General features: G+C 36.4%; 1 protein-coding gene across 4 annotated transcripts in view; it reads right to left on the minus strand.

Annotated features, from left to right (window-relative positions):
- The window catches only part of PHKB (phosphorylase kinase regulatory subunit beta), a gene marked incomplete at both ends in the record, with an annotated part of 230,434 nt that overhangs the window by 50,779 nt on the left and 154,342 nt on the right, over positions 1-25,313 (minus strand). For all 4 annotated transcript variants that reach the window (XM_084257797.1, XM_084257798.1, XM_084257796.1 and 1 more), the window contains 6 exons: positions 6,621-6,711; positions 6,893-6,975; positions 8,662-8,766; positions 9,256-9,339; positions 12,724-12,817; positions 13,346-13,401. In XM_084257797.1, coding sequence (XP_084113923.1) covers positions 6,621-6,711; positions 6,893-6,975; positions 8,662-8,766; positions 9,256-9,339; positions 12,724-12,817; positions 13,346-13,401 — 513 coding nt within the window. The remainder of the gene's footprint in view (positions 1-6,620; positions 6,712-6,892; positions 6,976-8,661; positions 8,767-9,255; positions 9,340-12,723; positions 12,818-13,345; positions 13,402-25,313) is intronic.

Raw genomic sequence — 25,313 nt, forward strand, 5'->3', positions numbered from 1 at the left:
AAAAACTATGAACCAGAGACACTTTTTGGGGGGTGGGGGGCGGGAGGGGAAGGATTGGGGTCAGAATGGGGCGTTTGCAATTGTATGGGGGAATATAAAAATAAAATTTAATATTAAAAAAATAAATAAATAAAGATCTACCACATGAAGAAAAAAAATATATAAAATAAAATAAGAAATGAATAGATGCTAAAAATTATCAGACATCGGATAAATGTCTCCAATATGAAAAGTAACCCCTGAAACAAAAGAAATCTTCAAGAGATAATACAGAGAGGAATTTTCAAAATTCTTTAGTTAACATTCTCAAAAAGATCAGACAAAATATAACATCTAGAAAATAAGAACAGGGTACTTTGAAAAACGAAAATTAAAAATAAAATAGCCAAACTACAAAAATCAGTGGAGAAGTTGCAAGATAAATATAAAAGAAATTGCCCCAGTGGAAAAAGATTTCAAAAACTTAAATAACATTCAATCAAGTATGCAAAACACAAGAACCTGTGAATGAGTATATAAACCACCACTTACTTACATAGACTACTCTCTCTTACACAGTATTGAGTACTTTCTACTTTATGAGGTGATCACGAATTTTATAAGAAATGATCCATTTAAGTTCACGATAGACTACAATCTATTTTTTTAATATCCTTGCTTATTTTTTCACAATATAGTATTTCTCCCCTCAGGTGTGGTCACCAAAGTTTTGCCACTGCCAAAGCACCCATAGTCCTCCACCGGAGTGCATTGTGGTCTCCTCCCCCTGCGGTTTATATGCTTCCCTTCTCCTACCCTCTATTTTCTCCTACCTTCCTGAACGACTCAGATCTATGGTCTGCTCTCAAGACTTGGTTTTAGAATTTGTTTTCATCTGATCAGTTGTTTGATTTCTCTATATTCCATGTATAATTGAAAACCTCTGGTATTTCTTTCTCCTTTTGGCTTACTTCACTGAGAATAATTCCTTCCAGTTCTATCCATGTTGCCTCAAATGGCATGAGTTTCTAATTATTGAGTTGAATTCCATTGCATATATACACCATATCTTCATGATCCATTTGTCTGTTTTGAGGCATTTAGACTGTTTCCATTTCTTGGCTATTGTTAATAGTGCAGGTTTCATTTTGTATTTTTTAGATAGACACATAGAAGGGGGATTGCTGGGTCTTAATGGCAGATTCATTTTTAGTCTTTTGACCAACAGTGTAATAGAGTTCCCTTTTCTCTACACCCTCACTTGGGCCATTCTCACAGGTATGAGGTGGTATCTCATTGTGTATTAGATTAGAATTTCCCTGAAGATAATTAATAATGAACTTTTTAAAATATGTCTGTTAGCCATCTTTATGTCTTCCTTGGAAAAGTGCCTATTTAGCTCTTCTGCCCATTTTTTTGATTGGGTTGTTTTCTTTTACTTGAGTTGTATAAGCTCTTTGTAGATCTTTGATATTAATACCTTTTCAGATGTACGGTTTGCAAATATTTTCTCCCACTCAGTAGGGAGTCACTTTGTTTTGACCACTGTCTCTATGACTGTGCAGGAGCTTTTTGGTTTGAAATAGTCCCAGTTTGTTTTCTCCTTTGTTTTCTTTGATGCTGGAGATCAGTCCACAAATATGTATCTGAAGTTTATGTCGTGGAGTACTTTGCTTATGTTTTCTTCTATTGATTTTACAGTTTCAGGTCTTACTACCAAGTCTTTTATCCATTTTGGGTTGAATTTCATGTATAATGTGAGACAACGATTTAGTTTTATTCTTCTCTATGTGGCATTCCAATTTTCTCAGCACCACTGGTTTGTTTTCCCAGCTTGTGACTGGTTTGTTCCTTGTTCTAATGTATAAACTTTTCCTTTCTCATATATCAGTTGCCCATAAATGTGTGGTTTTATTTCTGGGCTCTCAATTTGCATTGGTCTGTATGTCTATTTTCTAGTACCATGCTGTTTTAATTACTATGGCTTTTAGTATAGCTTGGAGTCTGGAAGTATGATACTGCCATTTTTCTCCTTTTTTCTTAGGAGAACTTTGGCTATTTGGGGTCTTTTGTGGTTCCACATGAATTTCAGTAATCTTTGTCCTAGTTCTTTGCAGAATACCATTGTGTTGTTATTAAGATTGCATTGAATCTACAGATTGCTTTGGGTAGGATGGCCATTTTGACAGTGATGATTCTTCCTATCCATGAAATGGGGAATAACTTTTCATTTATTTGTGCCTTCCACTTATTTTAACAATGTTATATAGATTTCCTTGTATAGATTTTTTACCTCCTTTGTTAGGTTTATTCCTAGGTATTTATTTTTTTGGTGAGATTATAAATGGGATGATTTTCTTAATTTCTTCTTCTAGTTCATTATTTGTATATAGGAAGGTGACTGATTTTTGTGTAATGATGTTGTAACCTGACATTTTACTGGTTTATTGTTTTGATTAGTTTTTCTGTGGAGTCTTTGAGTTCTCCATATTCATTATGATATCATCTGCAAATAATGATACTGTACTTTTGCTTTCCCAATTTAGATTCCTTTTATGTCTTTTTTTTTTTTTTTTTGCCTAATTGCTCTAGCTAGGTCTTTCAATACTGTGTTGAATAGCAGTGTTGAGAATGGACATCTTTGTCTTGTACTGATCTTAGTGGAAAGTATTTCAATTTTTCCCCATGAGAATGATACTATCTGTGGGTTTGTCATATAGGGCTTTTATTGTGTTAAGATTTGTTCCATATTACTTCCATTTTTCAAGGGATATCATAATAAATGACTGTTGAATCTTATTAAAAGCTTCCTTAGCATCTGTTGATATGACCATGTGTTTTTTGCTTTTCTTTTTGTTGATGTTTATTACATTGATTTATTTCCAGATGTTGAACCATCCTTGCAGTATATATCCTTCTTTGTCATGGGCAAATCTTAATCTTTTCAATACATCATTGGATTGGTTGGCTAAGATTTTATTGAGGATTTTTGCATTTGGTTTTGGCCTTAGTTTTCTTTTTCTATGTTGTCTTTGGCTTTGGTATTAGTGTAATGTTGGCCTCATAAAATGTGTTTGGAACAATTCCTTCTTTCTTGATTTTTTTAAAAAGTCTGAGCAGAACAGGTATTAGTTTGCCTTTAAAGGCTTGGTAGAGGTGCAGCAGACCTCTCCTGACTCTCCACTGCTCCCCTCAGCAGTGTACTTCAGTCAATCTGCCTGTTCTGTTCCCCACTCTGTCTCCGGTGAGTCCTCTTGTCCCCCGTATCTCTTATCTGTACCCCAGCTCTTGCATGCATAAATAAATAAATATATTTTTAAAAAAGGTTTGGTAGAACTCACTTGTAAAGGCATCAGGTCCTGGACTTTTGTTTTTTAAGAGAGATTTGATTACTGTTTCAATTTCCTTGTGATTGTTCAGGTTTGCTATTTCTTTCCTATTCAGTCTTCGATGATTGCATAATTTTAAGAATCTGTCCGTTTTGCCTAGGTGTTGAATTTTTGCATATAAATATTCATAGTAACACTTTTTTATCTACTGGATTTATGCAATTTCTGTTGTAACTTCTTTCATTTTTGAATCTGTTTACTTGAGTTTTCTCCCTCTTTTTCTGTGTGAGCTTAACTAGAGGTTTATCTATTTTTTTGATTTTTTTCAAAGAACCAGTTTTTGGTTTCATTGATCTTTTGGACTGTTTTATTTCTATTTCTTTTATTTGTGTTCTAATTTTTATTACTTCTTCCTCTTACCAGCTTTTGAACTTTTTTGGTCTTCTTTTTTTTAGTTCCTTGAGATAAGAGACAAGGTGATTTGTTTGGGCTCTTTCTGGTTTCTTGATGTAGGGATGTATTGTCATACACTTCCCTCTTAGAATTGCTCTTGCTGTGTCCTATGTTTTCTGAAAAGTTGTGTCCTCATTACCATTTGTCTTGAGGTTGTTTTGATTTCTTCTTTGATATTCTCATTAATCCAGTGGCTATTCAGTAGTTCATTTGGTCTCCATGTACAAAATTATTTCCTTGTTTTCTTTAGATAGTTGATTTGTGAACAAATCAGAGTCAGAGAAGATAGTTGGTGTGATTTCAGTCTTCATTATATTGTTGATGCTCATTTGGTGACCAAGTATGACATCAATTCTGGAGAATAATTCATGTACACTTAAAAAAATGTGTATTAAGCTTTATGGGAGTGTTCTTCCCTGTAAATGTCTATTAGACCCATGGGGTCTAGTTCTTCGTTTAGGGTGATCATGTCCTTAACTATTTTCTGTCTCAATGATTTGTGCATTGGTGAAAGTGGGGTGTTAAAGTCTTCAACCACATATATATTTTCTCCAATGTCTATTTTCAGATTTGATAGTAATTGTCTGATGTATTTTGGTGTTCCTTCATTTGGTGAGTATATATTGATGAGTATTATGTCATCCCTTTGTATCACTCCCTTGATGACTGAATAGTGTTCATCACTGTCTTTTATTAACTTTTTAGTTGAAAGTCTATTTTGTCTGATATAAGTATGGCTCTATCTGCCTTCCTTTGGGTGTCATTTGTTTGCAGAATTGTTTTCTATCCCTTTACCTTCAGTCTATGTTTATTTTTGGTATTCAATTGTGTTTCCTAGAGTCAGCAAAAGGTTGGATTTTGTTTCCTAATCCAATTAGATACCAAATGTCTTTTTATTGGTAAGTTCAGTTCATTGATGTTTACAGCAATTTTTGATATGTAAAGGTCTGTTACTGCCACTTTGCTCCTAGTCTTATGGTTCTATTTAATCCCTTATTCGGGTCTCTGTGTTCATTCCTCTTTGGTTTAAATCTTAGTTACTTTTAATATTTCTTGGAGGGGTGATTTTATGGATGCAAATTCCATAGACTTTCTCTGAGAAAGTCCTTATTTCTCTCTCATACAGAAAGGAGAGCTTTGCAGGATAGAGTATTCTTGGCTGACATTTGTTTTTCTTGGAGGCTGCTGAATATATGTTGAATATGTCACTCCATTCTCTTCTTGCCCATAGTATTTATTTAGAGAAGACTGATGTTAGCCAAATTGGTATTCCTCTGTAGGTTATCTGTTTCTTCTCCCTCATAAGCATCATTATTTTTTCCTTGTTTTAGATTCTTGGAAGCTCAACCACTATCTGTATTGCTGTAGTTTTCCTTTTATCTAGGTAGTCTAGTGTTCTTTTTGCTTCTTGCATTTCTATGTTCATTTCCTTTTTCAAGTTTGGGAAATTTTCTTCCACTATTTCTTTAAATAGATTTTCAGGGCCTGCCCTGGTGGCACAGCAGTTGAGCACTGGGCTGCAAGGATGCCCACAGCCTCTACAGCGCCAGTTCGATCCCCAGCCACTGGCAAGGGTCCCACATGGTGCACAGACCTCTCCTGCTGCGCCAGCTGCTCCCCTCAGCAGTGTGTTTCGTCAGTCTGCCTGTTCTGTTCCCCGCTCTGGCCCTGGTGAATTTTCTCATCCTCCCGTGCTTCTCACTGTACCCAGCGGTTGAGCGCTGGGTTGTGAAGCTTCCCGTGGCCTCTGCGGCGCCGGTTCCATCCCCGGCTGCTCCCCGGCCACCAGAGGAGGGTCCCACATGGCGCGCAGACCTCTCCTGCCACCCACTGCTCCCCGCAGCAGTGTACTTCGGTCCTTCTGCCTGCTCTGTTCCCCGCTCTGGCTCTGGTGAATTCTCTCACCCTCCCGCGCTTCTGACTGTACCCAGTGCATGTATAAACAAACAAACAAACAAATAAATAAATAAAATACATGCCTCTTTAAAAAAAATGAATAAATAAATAAATAGTTTTTCATAGTTTTTTCTCTCTCTCTTCTCCTTCTAGGATTCCTGTGATCCTTATATTGCCTTTACTCATGATGTCAGATAATTCTTGAAATGTTCCTTTTTTTCTTTTTTATTTATTTTTCTTTATGATAGACTACAATTCTACACAGTTTATGCTAAAGGTCATTAAAAGACATTAAGGTACAAAAGTGTGATTTCTGGTCTTGAAGAACTAGCCTTTAAAGTTTCTAAGACTTCAAAGTCTATAGAGATCTTGGAAAGAAGGCAGGTTAATTGTAAGCAGATAACATAGCATGAGCAGAGGGACAGAGACTCACAAAGTTCTGAACATAGTATTTGATTTATATGAGCTAAAGAATAATGAGTGTTTAGTAGGAGATAATTTTGAACAGAATAGCTGTTATGGCTAATAGAAAATCACATAGAGCTTCTGTTATTTAGATGTTGTGATTTTCTGAGTGGAACAAGGATTATCTCAGGTTAGCTATTACTGTGAAACAGTGAAAAGAACACTGGATCTAGGAACATGGCAACTTGTACCTGTACCTAGAAGCCCAAGATTATATAGTGGTCATTTCACCACTCTGCTCTCCAACTCACACAGATGCAGAATTGAACTTAGAAATGAGTTATTAAAGTCTAAATTCTGGCTGTATCATCACTATAATAGTTAAAGCATCAGATTAAAGGGATCAGATAATCTAAGATGGTGACATGGAAATAATGGAAAGATAGGTACAATATAAAATCTTAAGACAAAACCCTTAAATTGAACATATATTAAGAAACATATCTATATCTGTGAATTGTCTTGAAAACAAAAACACATTTATGATCAGAACACTACCTGTAGACGATCAACATGAACCTTGACTCCTCCAACGACTCCTTTTTTAAAAGCTGCCAGCATGTCTAATATAGGGTTAAATCGGCTACCTCTAAAAAAATACAAACAGATAAAGAAAATATGCATATAAACAACAAAATGAAAAAGGAGTAATCTAATCTAAGTGTCTTTCACATATGCAAAGCACCCTGCCACAATGTTGAGAGGGATAGAAAAAAATATAAGGAGGCCCTGCCTTCCAATGGGTTCAGAATGTTATTTGACAAACCTACCTTATATTGTCTTCCCGAATCAGAACAAGGAAAATTGGACGTCCATGCATTTTCCAGTATTGTTTAATGAATTGTAGTGCATTCTATCAAAACAATAATGAGTTAGGAATAATGTTACAATATCTGAACTGGTCAGGATGCTTAACCATTAATGGCAAAAAGTCAACAAAACTCATCTATAAAGATAATTCACACTCAAATCTTGGATAGTATAGACTACTTAGAGATAGAAATGTTCTAAGACACATAAGTGTACAAATATGAATACATACAAGTTAAGCTAGAAACCATTTTGATTTCAAGAACTTTGTTATTGAAAGTAATTGGGTCACACCTGTTTTAAGGCTTATTTTTGTAACCTAAAAAATATAGTTCAAGAATGGCTCCAGGGAGGGAACAAATCAACCTAAGGTGATCATCTAGAAGACTAGTTCTCACTCCACATTATTGTGGATTTATTATTAGGTAGAAGAGATTGGACTGGTAGAAGAAATTGGACTGAATGTATGGAGACCATCAGAGATGCAGAGATAGTTCTTTTTTGATTAATTTTCTACTGTCATAGAGATAATCATCATCATATCAAAGACATGGAAATACTTCACTTATGTGCCAGGCACTATTTTGAGGGTTTTACATATATTAATATATTTAATTCTCAGAAAAGCCCAACATTACATAATTAGTGAGCTAAGTGGAGCTAAGATTTTAACAAACACAATCTGGCTGTAAATTTCATGTTCTAGATCATGACTCTAAGCTCACCTCAGATGGAAAAGGAGGTGGAAAAGACTGTAACTAACTGGGTGTTATGAGTTGGTTGAAGTTTTACTTAGCATTTTTCATGAACAAAATTATTTTCCTAACTCTTGTTCAAGAAGAGATAAACTATTACTGTGATGAATATGGTTTCTAAATCAGTTCCCCTTCTGCTTTCATTAACTATATCTGTTCATTTCATTTGTAGAAAGGTATAATAGGCAAAGTCACACAATTTTATATAAAAGAGTCCATCTATTATTCTAATACTACTACTTCTAACTCTTTAAAGTTTCACTGATCTTGTTTGACTTTCAAGTTTTATTTTTAAAGATTTTATTTATTTATACATACAAGAACTGGGGTCTAGGCCAGAAGTGCGGGGGGTAAAAGGATTCACCAGAGACAGAGTGGGGAGTGGATCTATTAAAATACACTGCTAAGGGGAGCAATGGGTGAGATAGGAGAGGTTTGCTGCGCCATGTGGGTTACCTCCCTGGCCTGCTAGGGATTTAACTCATGCTGTTGTGGCTGGGGCCACCAGGGAGGCCCCTGACTTTCATGTTTTACATGTTGTTATCCCAGTGTCCCAGACACCTAAGAGTACTCATTTAATAACATGTGATAGGGCCTCCCCAGTGGCACAGTGGTTGAGCGCTGGGTTGCGAAGCTGCCCGCAGCCTCTGCAGCACAGGTTCGATCCCCGGCTGCTCCCCGGCCACCAGAGGAGGGTCCCACATGGCGCGCAGACCTCTCCTGCCGCCCACTGCTCCCCTCAGCAGTGTACTTTGGTCCTTCTGCCTGCTCTGCTCCCCGCTCTGACTCTGGTGAATTCTCTCACCCTCCCGCGCTTCTGACTGTACCCAGTGCATGTATAAACAAACAAACAAACAAACAAATAAATAAATGAATAAAATACATGCCTCTTTAAAAAAATAAATTAAAAAAAATGTGATAAAACCAATAGAAAAAATTCATCAAATCTCAATAAAAATGTGTTCTGAAGCTACCTTTATGTCATCTATCAGCAGTAAAACATCTTGAGACATGTAGAAGTCACTTAAGTCAAAGATGATAGGGTAACAAACCACAGTCTTTCCTAGAATGCGATAAATCTGTAAGGAATGAATGATTTTATAAAAATAAATACAAAACAGACCAAAGGCAAAGTAATAAAGACATAGTAACACAAGTCCTAATAAAAATTAGAAATGAAGTTTATTTCTAAATAAGCTAATAAAATACCTTGTAAAACTTGTAAACTTTCTTAATATTAAGAAATTTTATTTCCTTGGTTGAATCAGTATAATCAATATGCTAATAAACCTAAAGTAACCCACCTTTATTATGATGAGAAAATATCTCTGAATAAATTCTGTTATAATCAGGTATCTTACAAAACTTAGAAATAATAAAGTGGTGAGATTCTTATTCATTCCTAGAAGAATGTGATATCATGTAAAACAATAAGATTTACTTATAGAAAGTAATAATTCAGCCCAAGAATATAACAAATGTGAACATGGATGCATAACAAGTCAACATCAGTTCAGTCTGTGGTATTATAGTCTGAACATTGCCCTACATGGAAATTTCTTAAGCACCTTTGATGTACCAAGGCAGCCAATGGGTCTATCTGGCCTTCCGGAGAGTCCCAACTTTTCATTGATACCCAGATGGAAATAAGCCTGTAAAACATAAATTTGTAAAGCAGAGTGAGGCAGGAATCTGCTTTTTCTCTTTTGTTTTGCACCTTCCCCACTATTGCCCCGTTAATTTCTAATGTTTCTAAAGAAAAAAGGCCAGGGAAACTTTTTTCAACAAGAAATCTTGTGCAAAAGTAAACTAGCAATGAAGTCAACTTAAATTTTGAAGCACTGAGAGCTCTTATAGATAGATCTATATGACCATATTCTAAAATTTTACAAACTCACAACTCACTTGGCTCTACTCAGTTCACAAAAGAACCCAGTTTGCTCATCTTCAATGCTGTTATGCAGTGTGAGAATGTCTGCACAGTAGGTCAAACGTTACTACAGCACGTGGTATTTCAATCCAAACATTTCTCTATTAGGAAATTCACAAGGGGCTGTGATGTGCCATGTTGTTTATATTTCTTCAGCTATACTTAGGAAGGAAACTGTGTATTGTTTCCTTAACAGCTTTTTGACACCAATATTAGTCTAAGAATAGATTTCCCCTCGCAAAGGTTGTAAACTGTTCTCCCAGGGAGTTTATATTTAAATCATTTTAAAAATATTTAAATCCTTAATCTTTCTGGAATTTATTTTTGTACTTGATAAGAGGTAGAAATCTAACCTAAATTTTCCTAAATGGAAAATAAATTGTTTCTACACAATCTACTGATTGTGATTTGAATTGATTTCAAATACCAGCCTCATTGTATACAAAATTAATGTCATTACCAGCACCCTCTGTTCATTCTGCTATGGCACACACATATGACAGCTTAACTCTGATGTCTATTTTTCCTTCTGCAGTGTGTTTTCCTAGAGAACAACATCCCCTGAGCTGGCACTGTCTAACATAGAGCTGGTACTCAGGAAATACTTGATGGATAAATGAGGCAGCAACTGAATGTCCTCCTGAGCCACATGTGTTGTGAATATTGATTCTGGAACAGCAGTAGCTTTGGACAAAGTCAGCTGGCCAGGACAAGGGCTTTATAAGCATGAAGTTGCATCGCTGCCTTGAAGCTATCGTGCACAACACTAGATGGAGCCCCCATCCCCGCAAATATTTTCAATTTTTCAGAAATAGATGCAAACCTAAACTACTTTCGATTTCCTCTTTTAGACTAATGATTATATTAATCTATCATACCTAGGTTAAAGTATACTGATCCCTGTAGGTTTCCTTTAATTACTACTCTATTACAGCAAAAGGATTTTCCTTCATGTTCTGAGTCAAGGTATAACAAGTCTATAAAAATTAAGTAGATGGGTCTAAATTGTTCCCTTCATTTCAGGATGCAGACAATACTGTCCCCCTGTTGAAAACACTGACACTACTTAAAACGCTGAAACTAGTAATAACCAAATGGCCCAAAAGTACTTTACTGAAGATTTGCACTATACTCAGATCTTCCATGAGGCAAGTCACAACACAATCATTAACTGCATGTACCAAAAGCTCTGCTCTCAGCTGTTCGTCCTCACATCCTCTTCAGTGGACTTAGAGAAGGTGCAGCTTCTCAGAAGAGAAGGCTCAGTCATAGTCAAAAGAACACTGTATTAAACAAGATGTGTTTCAAAAGCAGCTAGCTGAAGCACAAAGACCATTGCCACCATCAGACTCTTCATCTTGACATGTGCACAGGTGGGCTCTTGGTCACAAATCCGTCTTCGAGCCACACCACATACCCAAACTGAAAACCATTTGTTAAGACCATCTTTAAAACAGTCAAATATACAATAAGACAGGATCTGTGATAAGTCTTCACCTTACTCTAACAGAGTGCTTCCCACCACATCTATGATTCCATAGCACCTTGCATAAACATCTACTTTGGTATTTTTCAAAGTGGGCAGTAATTAACTATTTTTCTGTCACACCACTAGACTCAGAGTCACTGAGAACAGGGACAGAGTCAGTTTACCTGAGTGCCCCACACAGTATTCTGACAGGAGAGGTATTTGCTGAGGAATGAAAGAAGAAAATACCATATTCAAGTCATTTGGAGACGCTGATTTTTCAAATCTTGTATGTTGTCTACGAGAGTTATAGACTCACCTACCAAAACACAGTTGCTAATATAAATTATGTATAAAAAGTCAGATTCAGGTTTATTTGCTTCGAGAGCAACTTGATCAAAGAACAGCCACCTTCATTACTATCTCTGGAGCTTTAGAGAGACCACAAAAGTGTGTCAGCAAACACAGCCTGTGCCTGAGGGAGCAGCGCCACGCTCCGGGACCTCAGATCTCCTTCACCCCTCTCTTCCTCTTCTCTTTGCCTTGTGGAGCCTCAGTTCCCTCTTGATCTCATTTACAACTTCTCTACCATAAAAAAAAAAAAAATCCAGCTTCCCATCATTTACATCTTGATGTGATTTTAAAGTGTTACCTACTCTAAGAATCCTTGCATCCAGCCTTACACTCTTTTTTGAGGGATGGCGTGAGAAGAGTTCTAAATTTATTAGAGGTTTATGGGCTCTGGAAGAGCTGGAGCTCTGGGTCACCAGACCCCCCAGAGTCTAGTTTTGTTGCCAATGCACATGGTCCTGGCAGAGTGGCAGCAACTCTGAGGACCACGCAGAGTTGTCTGTCAGTCCTCTAAGCTTTTATTCTTTTTTGCAACATTAAGGCTTTGACCACAACCATTTTATCAACCTAATTGACAATTTTGATCACTTCAGAGACTGAGCACATCTACCAAACACTGCAGCGTTTTCGCCAATGTTTTTAGCAATTGCCAAATAAAAATGCTAGTTTATGAATACTTAGTAGAAACTCACAATTTCCTACCCCCAATGAGAAGGAATATTCCTAAATATAAGCACTTTAGGATCCATCTGCACATCAGCACATGAAAATGGCCTCAAAAGTCACCTTTAAATGCCTTCCCAAATGGGCATGTAATGGTAACAAGATAAATTCAAATATTACCTTATAATTATTTGGGGACCCAGAAAACCAAAGGGGTAGGAATATTTCAGATTTCAAATAGTAAGGCAAAATAAAAAGAGATGTAGTTATTACCGTCAAATGTTTAAGTTTCCTTAACAGTTAATAAAAAGAAAAATGAATAAATGTAAAGGTTAATTTTACATACAACTACTAAAATAAAGGCTAATTTGTTACTTAAGTGCTCAGTTTAGGTTAGTAATGGATATTTTAGCAAGGTGTAGGAGTCAACAACACCCATGAATATTATGTGTACACACACACTGCAGTTATCTTTTTAGTAACAATGACTGATAAAACAGGTTTTTCAATTTAATTAGAAATATTTCTACATTAATAATCCTATGTCAGAACTTAATTTTAACTATGCTTCTTCACTGTAAACTAGTACTTCTACAAAGGAGAAAGTAAAGCATAATCACTTACTTTCACAAGTTCCTGCTGAGCCCATATCTGAATGGGTTCTACCTGTTGAGGAGTTTGAGTTTGAATACCATATGTGTTGAGGAAAACTTGCAGGCTAAATAACAGAGGAAAAAAGAGAGACATTTTTTGACAATGTATTTATAGTTTGAAAAATGTGAAGGAGGAGGATAAGAGGGAAGAGATTATGCTAATTTGGGGCACTTTATTAATTTGCTGATGTGAGTGACATGCCATCTGCTTTGGAATCCAGAGGCCCTTGTGGGTTCTTCACAAAATATCAGATGGGCACTCTAGGGGTGGAAAAAGAAGGTAAGCACTGATTTTGGGAATCTCCATAATCGGTTTGCACTAATTTCTCAAAACTATACCCCAAGCAGCATTGGCATTGGTCACAGTCTTTAATATTCACATCAACAAAATCAAAGTATTTAAACATGAGCAGACTTATTTCTGGTACTTAAAGTGACATCAATGACCTTAATGACATTAAAGCCCTTTCAAGGGGCTTATGATATTAATATCTACTATCATACTCAATAGTATAAGCATAAAGCAATCTGTTCCTCCCACCCCACTCCCCCACCTCCCACCCAGGAACACGCCACCCATCTGGATTTCATACCGTTGGCTTTCTGCTACAAGTGCTACATGAACTACCAAATCATTTTCCAGTGGGCCCTGCAATACCGAATAAGAGAAAAAGAAACACATGTTAGAAGATTTGGTTATCATCAACTACAATGAGAATAAAGAACAATATTAACCATCTCTAAGCAGTTCATTAAAATGATGGACACCAGCTGGCTCTATGCAATTGCTTCCTTTTCCTTGCTCTTCACTGCCTACTAATCAATTTGATGGTGCAGATAGAGTAATGGAACGCCAAGGAATGGAGAGTCATAAATCTTACTGCTACCAGGGGAACTAACCTGTCAGGGCTATTTTGAATGATGCATAAGAGTAGTTTGGAAATTGAGAGTCATTTTCCATCATTTAACACTGAAGGGAGGAGAAGGAACTAAAAATAAAACCCAATTTATGTATTCTCTGTAAAAAAAGATTGTGAATTAAAATTGTTCATATATGTGACATCTTAACCACATAGAAGGCAATTACCTTTCTTGTTAGTCAATTTTCCTTTGGCACCTTATATATCAAAATAACTTATTCTAATATATAGTTCCTATGGTAGAGAGAACTACCCAGTTGACTATATAATTAACACTATGTTCATTAAATACAAGCTGTTGGGTTTAATAGTTCTAATCAAAGATAATGTTGGATATTTGCTACTCTTTTTTGTGTGGAAAAGATTCACTATTAACATATATTATACATTGTTAAAATGAACCCAATTTTTAGTCTGTATATAATTAACAGAGAACATTAAGACAAACCAATAAATTAGAGTGTAAGGAAGCTCCAAAAATACTGATCAAATATAATATCTTTATAGAAATGAATCCAACATTCCCAATAATATGTTGTAAAATGCTTGATTTACCATCAGTCAGTTCCTCTCTGTGGTAGTTAATATGCCACTAGAATTTATGTATGATGGAAGGCAAGAAACACTAGGACACATATATCAGCAGTAAATATCATACAATCAAAGGAATGGTTCCCAGAATTGTCATGAAAATGCCATTTCAGGCAGACTTCCATGTGATTTAAATGAATATTTTAGAGAAAATATGGTGTAACAATCCAACAAAAATAAATACACATTAAAATGCTGTAAATTCTATTTTTATTTGTTAAAGACCTTAAATGTTAATGTTACTCAAAAGGATGAAAAAAATTATTCAGTATCTCATCAAGATTTCTAACAAGAAATGAAAACATTCAGCCTTATTTCTCTTCAGTGAAACCTATTATTTACTTCATCAAAAGGAGGAGTTATCTTAGAGTGGGTCATTATCTACAATCTTCAGGACAATCAAGGATTCTTAAATTAAAAGCAAGTGAAAACATATACTAGAATGCTGACAATAAATAAGGTAACTTATAGATCTTAATTGGCAAATTGATAACTTCTTTTTGATTCATAGGCCTGCCCGGGATGTTTCCATTTGTGTAACAAGATACTCAGATCTAAAATGCCTACTAGATATGGTGAATCAGTGTGAACATTCTGTGGGGGGACCATTAGATAGTAGAATTGCTTACTGTTTGATAGATGCCTACCTAGTCAAGTTTTTCAATTTTCTGTTTATCTGTAAGATGGCAATAATGATACTTAGGTTATTACATAAGGGTAGGATCAAACATCCAGAATATATTTACATACTTTGAACTGCTAAACAAATGTTATTTATATTATTTATTCTGTACCAATTAACCTCATTAAGCCTCAATTTCCTGCCTGGTAAATTGAGATAACAAAAGATCTACTTGTCAAAACAGACAAGAAATAACAAGTATTGGTGAGGATGTGCACTATTCATGTGAATGTTAACTCAGTGCATCCACTATAGAAAACAGTATGAATGTTCCTCAAAAATTTAAAACAGAACTACAATATGATCCAGCAATCCCAAAAATGGACCTCTGAGTATTTATCCAATGAAAACAAAAACACTAACTTGAAGAGATATCTGTTCAATGTAACATTTATAATAGCCAGGATATGGAAACAAGTATACATTAATGAATGAATGGATTAATGAAGAAAATGTGGTGTACACACACACGAACACACTCGTGCACACTGGAAAGCCACACACAGACACAATAAAGAATGAAATCTTACAATTGGCAACAACACAGATGGACCTTGACGATATTATGCAAAGTGAAATAAGTCAGACAGAGAAAAAAAAATGATGTATGATCTCACCTATATGTGGACTCTAAAAAACAAAATCCAAGCTTCTTTTTTATAGAAAAAAGAACAGACTGGTAGTTACCAGAGGTGTGGGGTGAGGAGTGGTTAAAATAGGTGAAGTGGTCATAAGGTACAAACTTCCAATTTATAAAATAAATAAGTCCTAGGATATAATCTACAGCATGGTAACTATAGCTAGTAATATGTATTGCATATTTGAAAGTGGTTAAGAGAGTAAATCTTTAAAGTACTTATCAAAAGAAAAAAATTGTAACTGTATGGTGACAAATGTTAACTAAATTTATTGTGGTGACCATTTTGCACTATGCACACTATATATACACATAAAATAATTACATTGTATACCTGAAACTCATATAATGTTATATGTCAGTTACACCACGTTAAAAAAAAAAAAAAAAAAGGGATGGAGATCACCAAGATGGTGGCTGGGTGAAAACAATGGAACTGCTTGCTCCACATATTCACAACTAAATTACAATAGAACAAAGTCAAAACCACTGAGAGATAAACAGATGACTACTGCACACATCAGGAATCAGGAGAAAGGGTGCAACACGATAGTGCTACCCAAGAGACAAAGGGCAAAGCCCCTCTGCTGTTGTTAACTCAGAGGCTCCCATTCACACTGGGGACTTTGGAGACTAGATATTTCACTGGAGAAAGGTTGCAGAGAGTTGACATATAGGACAAAGTTTGCACTATGGGTTAACCAGAGGTGATGGATACTGGCTTGAGCCTGAGGGTCCTAATCTAGAACAGTTGGAGCCCGAACCAATGGGGTCAACTGTGTCTCCTTCTAGACTACTATTTTCAGCCTGATGCTGTGATATTTGAAACATCTGCTTTACCCTTACCCCAGGCAAAAACTGAGACAACTGAATTCTTTCAATAATCAGAGTTTAAGCACTTGGATCTTAAGAACTAGAACAAAAGCTCCCCATGGAAAGGCTAAGTGAGGGGATCACTGTCTATCCTCACCACACAACTCAGGTCCCACAGCTCACTGGAGGTGACCTTGCAGTGACCTATTGCCCCAGTTCATTCCTATCTATTTCTCTTTACTGACATCAGTATCTCAGCCATATGAACAGGAGCAAAGGCAGCAATACATGAAATAACAGGCATCTAAAGATCCTTGGTAAGATACCTTTGATTATATCTAGCTTCTTATGGGTGGGTTATAAGGACATTTATTAAGAAAGGGAAACTCTCTATTATAACCCATAACAAAAAAAAAAAAAAAACAAACATGAAGAGACAGGAGCATATCAGAAATGCTCAAGCAAGAGAAAAAAAAAAAAACTCTAAAAGAAGTCTCAATCCAATAGGACTAAGGAATATGCCAGAAGAGTTTAAGGTAACAGTTATAACCATGCTTGCTGAATTAAGAGAAACAACGGATAATGTAAAACAGGAAACAATAAAAATTGAGGAAATACAAGACAGGTACAATTAGAACTATGGATCTAAAAAATACTATAACTGAATTAGAAAAATACAGAGGTTACTATTTTCAGACTGATGCTATCGTATTTGAAACACCTGCTTTATACCTACCTTGGGCAAAAACTGAGACAACTGAATGCTCCAATAATCAGAGCATAAGCGCCTGGATCAATACTAGATAAACATAGATAATGTAGAGAATTAGTGAGCTTGAAAGCACAATGGTGAAGAATACACAAACACATCAACAAAGAGAAAAAATAAATAAATACATGAACATAGTGTAACAATTCTTTGGGATAACCAAATGAGAAATAGCATCCATATCTAGGGAGTATAGAAAGAGAAAGGCATAGAACATTTTTTTTAAATAAATAATTGCTGAGGATCATCTCAACCTGGGAAGTGAACCATAGTTATGAAGCAAGAGGTCCAAAGAGTTGCAAAAAACAAATAATAATAGCACACTGACACATTCTAAGACATTTTAAAATAAAATTGTTGAAAGCCAATCACAAGGAAGAATATTAAAAGAATCAAGGGAAAGAACAGTAACACCAATCAGACTATTCATGTACTTTTTAACAGCGACCTTACAAGCAAGAAGGGAATGGCATAAAATATATGAAGTACTCAGAGGACAAAGATGTCAAGTTTAGAATACTTTACTCTGCAATATTATCATTCAGAACAACAACAACAACAAAGAACATTATTGAAAAGCCAAAACTGAAAGAATGTATGAACACCAACATAGATCTAAAAGAAGTACTAAGAGGGCTAATAACAAGCAAAAAATATATAGAGGAAACAGACAATTAAATTAAATGTGCAAAGGAGGAGAGAAATAACATGACCTTGTTAGAATGAGCTTGATATCAAACTGACCAACAGTCCACAAAAATAGTCTATCATATATATTAACCTTTAAACAAAAATCAATAGAAGACAAACATAAGATAATGGAAAACACATAGTTTTGTAAACATTTATGTAATGTTTAATACCATTTTTATACTCCAAATACAATACTCCCCTCCACCCAAATCCCAGCTTCCCAAGGGCTTTACAACTTCACTGCTACCCGTAGTTTCCTGCGTGTCTCCTGTTGGCCTTAGAACACTCCACTGCAGGGGCCTCCCTGGTGGCCTAGGGGCTAAGTCTGCAGCTTGAGTTTGATCCCCGGACAGGGATGTAACCCACATAAGACACAGGAGACCTCCCTGTCATGCCCGCTGCTCCCCTCAGCAGTGCATTTCAATAAATCCACCTGTTCTGCTCCCCACTCTGTCCCTGGTGAATCCTTTCATCCCTGCACCTCTGGGCTACACCCCAGCTCTTCTAAGCAAAAATAAATAAAATTTTTTTTAAAAAAAAAAAAGAACACTCCACTACAAAAAAACAGTTCACTCACTTCCATTTCAAGCTTCTGTCCACTGCCCTCTATCCGTTCTATATCCTATTGCTTCTTTTGTTCTATTCAGTTACTGAATCATTCTATCCAGTCTCCTCCATAAACTTCCCCAAACATCCTGTCCAGCTAGCTGTTATACCTATTAGCAAAAGCAGGTACTGTCTGTATGAGTCACTTGACAACATTCTTTATTCTCTTTGTGTGCTTACGAGGGGTCTGTATAACCACAGCATGAGACCTTGAGAGGCCCGCATGCTCATCTCTATTACCTCGCCTATACACAGCACTAAAGAAAGGCAACTGGTACTCATTTGATGGTCTGAAAACTGGTTGCTGTTTGTTTACTATTGCTGCTTATATTTATTCACAAAACACCAGTCCTCTGTGAGCACACATGACAAATATTTACAAACATTAACAGGGCACTTTTAACAAAAGGAAATAAGTATAACTAAATGTACACATATTTATATAAGCTATCAAGGAAGGTACACAGGCCATTTTAATCATATGACTGAGCACCAACAACTTATGAAAAAATATTCTAATTTTAAAGTTTCATTTCTGGGTCTCCCTGGTGGCCTAGAGGTTAAATATCAGCGCTATCACCACAAGGGCCCACCACGACAGCCTGGGTTCGATCCTTGGCCAGGGAGCTAACCCACATATGGCGTAGCAGACCTCTCCTGTCTCATCCACTGCTCCCCTCAGCACCTTTGACTTATATCCCAGCTCTTCTACCCAAAAATAAATAAATAAAATCTTTAAAGAGAGAGACAGAGAGAGAGAGAGAGAGAGAGTCGGGCCTCTCTGGTGGCACAAGGGGTTAAGATGCAACCTATGAAGCAATCCGCAGCCACTGCAGCACGAGTTCGATCCCCGGGCAGGGAGCAACCCACATGGCACAGCAGACCTCTCCTGACTCACCCGCTGCTCCCCTCAGCAGTGAATTTCAGTACATCTGCCTGTTCTGCTCCCCACTCTGTCTCTGGTGGATCCTCCCACCCCTCCCACGCCGCTGTTCTGTACCCCAGTTCTTGTATGCATAAATAAATCAATCTTATAAAAAAAGAGAAAGAGGTACAATTAAAAAAATAAAATAACAACAAAACTTTCATTGCTATAAATGAGTAAGACAGATTAGAGATTTTTTTTTACATTTTTATTGTGATAATAAATGACATGATATAAAATTTACCACCTTAATAATTTTAAGTATACAGTGAAGATGAGCTTTTGTACAGTACAACTTGCCTATAAGCTGGGCACTACCTGTGTTAATATTATAACTCATCTTGCTCAAAATTTAAAACTACAGTAATTAAAACACTGCATGTACATCTGTCTAGATTCTAGTTTTTAAATTACTCAAATCAGGTCAAAGCAGCAAGGCTGGGAGATTTGCAGCTGGGAGCTATAAATAAAACAGTGTAACACAACTTTCAAAGGGCGTACTGAGACACTTAAATGTGACTATGCCCTAATGGTTTTCCTCCCCCTTGTTCTTTTTTTAATTTATTTTTTCCAATAGATAACTTATATGGTACAAAAATTAAAATTTTTTAAGTGTCTCTCCCACCTTTGGTCTCTGCATCAACCCTGTTCCCTACAGTCTACTAGTCAGGTAATTGCTATGATTATGTAATCCTCTTTCAGAGTTTCCTTTTGTCTATGAAAATAAACAATAATCTATATATTTACGTCCTCACATTTTTAGACAAAAGGCAGTATTATACTAGCAACACTTTTTCTCCTTAATTATATATCATAGTGTTCTTTTCATTTATTAGTACACAGACATCTTTATTTTTGTTAAAACTTCTTAGTATTCCATTTTGTAGATGTAACATATGTATTAAAGTCATCTTTTCACAACTTTTATCATTTAAGGCTAGTCAACTTTTTATACTGAAATCACTGTACATAGCTACGGTTACATAGTAGAACCATTAAGCATTAGGTTTTAATTTTGCTTATGGAAAGAGGAACACACCCTCAACCTAAATTTTTCAGCAGCACTACTACCACTGGATTACAGGGTTACTAAAAGGCTGCTCTCAGGGAAGCCCAGAGGGGCTGGAACTGGGGAGGGAGGCAGGTAGAAGAGTCTGAATCTTTTTTAGGGGAATGGCTGGAAAGTCCATTTGTAACTTACTCATGAAAGCAACATGACAGCTTATTCATATGATTATTATTGTATTGCTTGTATCGATTTGGTAGTCCAGTGTAGAATGTCAAGGAACTGATAAGTGTTGAGTATGCGATGTGTCATGTGTTGTTTAAGCTCTATGCCATGTATATATAAGAACTCCCATTTTTAAAAATCAGAAAAACTGATTTATAGTTTCTACAATGCTAATTTTTTTATTTATTGTTATTTTTTTTCTTATCCCTTATTTGGTTCACCTATATTCCTCTTATAAGTGAAACCATTCTATATTTTTCTTTTTCCTTCTGATTTATTTCACTGTTACTGCAAATGGCATGAGTTTTTTTCTTTTTTGATTGCTGAATACTATTCTATTGTGTATATGTACCACATCTTCTTGATCCAGTCATCTATTTTTGGGCATTTGGGTTGTTTCCATAGCTTACCTATTGTAAATAGTGCTACAATAAACATATGGGTGCAAGTATCCTTTTGAATTAATGTTTTTGTGTCCTTTGGGTAGATTCCTAGGAGTGGACTTGCTGGAGACATTCTACAGGAGAGGGGGAGGCAGAAGGACCAAAACAGAGGAGGGAAGAGCACAAGGGATTATGGTGATGGTTCACGGGTGAATTAGTGGTGGGAATTTTACAGGGAATATACCTGAGAAACCATTCAAGCATACACTGTAGAAAAATGAACAATGATGTAAAAAAAAAAATATATATATATATATATATATATATATAGAGAGAGAGAGAGAGAGAGAGAAAATAAACATACAGAAAAGTTTGAAAAAAAATCAGAAAACTGAGGTGGAGGGAAGTTAAATTATTTGTCAACGATCACACATCTATTCAGTGGTAAAGTCTCTACCTGACTGAAGCTATGTCTTCATAACAGTCAACGTGGCTCACGTCAGTATCACCCAGTATTATTTGCTGCCTCATGATTTATATTAGTTATCAATGAAATTATGAAATCTGGCATGTTCCAAGATCTTCAGTTTAAGTCAACAAGCTGGAGACCCAGGAGAGCTCCAGTTTGAAGATTGGAGGCTTGTGAGCAAATTCCAGTCCAAAGGCAGGAAAATAGTCAATGTCTCTCTTACTCAGAGAGATCCATCTATTTTCTTTTCTTTTCTATTTCTTTTTTTTTTTTTTTTTTGCATAGAAAACTGGGGTATAGGCCAGAGGTACAGTGGGTGAGAGGATTCACCAGTGACAAAGTGGGGAGCAGAACAGATGAATTTACTGAAATTTACACTGCTAAGGGGAGCAGTGGGCAAGACAGAAGAAGTCTGCTGAGCCACATGTGGATTAACTCCCTGGCTGGGCATTGAATGGAGGCCGCAGTGGAGATAGCACTGAGACTTAACCCTTGGGCCACCAGGGAGGTCCAAGACATCTATTTTCTCATCTGCTTTTTGATAGAACATAATTATTTAGTTCTTAGTGATTCAGTTTTAAAATGACCTCTTCTGTAAGTAGTGTCTACAGTATGCAAATTTCACACTTTTTATTTTTGTAATGTTGTACTGAGTCCTGTCCTAAGTAGTTTTATTTTTAATACATCCTATGAGTTATAAAATAACTGGTTATTGCTAGTTTCAATATGGCCTTTATTGAAAGAAGGGCAAGGGTGGAGGAGAAGAAAGAAAGAAAAAAGTCAACAATAAATGGGTCACACCTGACCCGTTGATGGTCATGCCTCGAGGGCAGTGCATTTGAAATATTCTATGCCTGTACTTTTGGGGTCTTACAGAAACTCATTTATGCTCATTAGCTTTCATCAGTAGGTCCTGCCAACATCCAAGATTTTTTCATTACACTCATTTTTCAGCAAAACCTCATTAGCTGAAGAAAGCAGGCAGATGCTTTATACATCTCAATTCCAACTTGGAGACACCACACCCGCATTATCTCTCTTGCAGGAGCCAAGTAACAGGCTGCAGCAGTTTGAACACAGGCACATCCTGACTGGAACACACTGGCATCTTGTTCTGACATTTCCAACCAAGCCAAAGCAGCAACGTGGAGAAAATTGATAGGGGAAGCAGAGGAAAGTAAGTAGAAATATCTAAGGAATAACAACAGTAAGCATGGTTAAAAGCTAAACTAAGCTCAAGTTATAGAGTTTTCCAGGAAGAAAATGGTCTTTAGGATCCTTATTTTATTTTTTTTTAAGATTTATTTATTTATTTATATAAGCACTGGGTACAGTCAGAAGCACGGAAAGGTGAGAGAATTCACCAGAGCCAGAGCTGGGAGCAGAACAGGCAGAAGGACTGAACTACACTGCTGAGGGGAGCAGCGGGCGGCAGGAGAGGTCTGCGTGCCATGTGAGACCCTCCTCTGGTGGCCGGGGAGCAACCGGGGATCGAACCAGCGCTGCAGAAGCTGCTGGCAGCTTTGCAACCCAGCGCTCAACCGCTGCACCACCAGGGAGGCCCTAGGATCCTTAATTTTAAGCGGCTATTGTATTAGTGATTATATAAGCTTTCTATGCAAAAGGAAAACAAATGTGATCTTAAAAGCATTCCTCCAAAAAGTAAAAATTCATGTAAACAAAATGTTCCCACAGACAGAGTTTGAAATGCCCAAATGAATAAATCAGCCAATGCTTCTTGAAAGTAGTCTTTTCAATGAAGAGAATACTGATCATCACTTTATCACAATGACTGGATTTGTAAAACTCTTTACACCCCTTCCTAAAAGCTTGCTATAAGTGGGTTTCTATAATTTTTACCTTAAAGAAATGGCAGCACTAGTCTTAAATGCTTCCTAGAAACGCTAAGATGACTAAGGACCTGATAGAGAAATGCTGACTCATGGTACTCACATAGCTTTAATCACAGCTAAATAGAAGAATAAATGGTAAGAAGCTCAAAACACAACTGGAGAGATCAACATTGGGGAAGATTGGGGAATGAGAGTGAGGCAAGGGAGGCAAAGGCGTATAGGTTACAAAAATCTCATTATCAGATGCTCAGGGTTCCTGAGACCTTTCAAAGGACATCCATCCGGTGGGGAGTTATCATGAAAGGCACCAGTGGTAGACTTAAAGAACCCAGCTATTCAAGTCATGGAGGAAGGAAGCAAGTACAGTAAGCCAATTTGATTTTTTTTTTCCTCCTTTGTGTACTTACAGTGACTAAGTCAGTTTTCTGGTATCTGAATTGAAAATGTCAGAGACAGAAGAGGCTATTTTTATCATGTGGATGTAGGTAATGGAAAAAGTAGTATAAAGAAAGGCCTTAAGATGAATATGCTTGAAGTGATTGAAGAACTGAGAGGACTCAAGTAATGTGTCTGGAACATAACAGCAAGCAAAAGAATGACAAGAGACCAAGGTATAGAGAGTTATGTCCCAAGAGGGCCCTAGCAACCAGGCATTTGGAATAAAAGGCAAATTACTAAAAGGACTTCAAACAAGGAAAAGAGTCAATGAAACTTACATTTGTAGAACAACAGTAATAAACACATATATAATTTATATTTTTAAATAATAAGAATCACATATAGTACTTACTATGGAACAGGCCCTGCCTAAGTACTTATTTATTTACGTATTACTTTCTATTAAAATGGTTGCTGTATGGACATGATTTGCAGAGGGCAGAGTAGACACATGGGGATTATTTGGAGGCTGTAGTTGAGAGACAATGGTGGCCTTGGACTTTATGGTGGGAATGAAGAAGGAGCATGTGAAAAGATGTCAGGAATATTTAGGAAATAGAGTTGGTAAGATTTGATTTGGAGGAGAAGTAGAGATGGAGTCAGAGAGGAATCAAATATTACTTCTATGTTTTTACAGAGTCTAAAGGGGAGTTTTCCACAGTATTGAACATCCGAGATGAAATAGACTAAAATCTGAAAAAAGATCCGTGGAGATATATTTTTGGAGGTCACCAGTAATCTTTTGCTTGTAGTTTTAGTAGAGCAATGGTATAAGCAGCCAGGCTATGTAGAGTAAGGAGTGACTGGGGATTGAAGAAATGGAGATGGGACAAGTATTTGTCCAAGATGTCTGAAAAGAAGGGAAGTGAGAAAATCACCTGAGAGAAGGGTTCTATTGAGGAAATGATTTTTGTTTTTTAGGTTCGGGAACACTTAAACATGGCCTTTCAAGAGAAGAAGAAGAAAGAGGCTGAATATAGAAGAAAAATGAATATCAAAATTAGCTTAAAGGTCAAGGAAAAAAAATTTCAGTGAGTTAATGCCCAGGAATGAGGGGGTGCGTAGGGATGTTTCATAGTCTTCTGTTCTGGGATTTAGAAGGTCCATTTATAATTAGAGGAAAGGATATCTCAGCATGTACTAAAATCCACTTGCCTAGTTTTAATCTTTTTAGACCTTTCTGAGGCCCTAAAACTTATCTCCCACTATTAACAATTTTGACCTAGTACTAGAAAGTGTTCATGCTCTGATAGACAGGTCATACATTCTTTATGGCCACATATAACTCATGTTCTTGGGCTAACTTTATTAGTTTCTTCAGTGTTTGATTGATGATATGATAAGAAGAGTCATAATCAGGGTCCAGTTATCTGACCACACCTAGGTGTCCCTTTACAATTTGTCTTTATAAATCACTGGGCTAGGCTGCCATGATGGAAGATGTTTTTAAATAAAGTTGGAGAAACAACAAGAGGCTCACAAAAATAAATATGGAGAACAATAAAATATGAAGCCTATTATATATTTATAAATATTAGGATATGTAAAAAT

Source organism: Talpa europaea, assembly GCF_964194135.1.
Source record: "Talpa europaea genome assembly, chromosome: 16".
In the NCBI taxonomy this organism is placed as follows: Eukaryota; Metazoa; Chordata; class Mammalia; order Eulipotyphla; family Talpidae; genus Talpa; species Talpa europaea.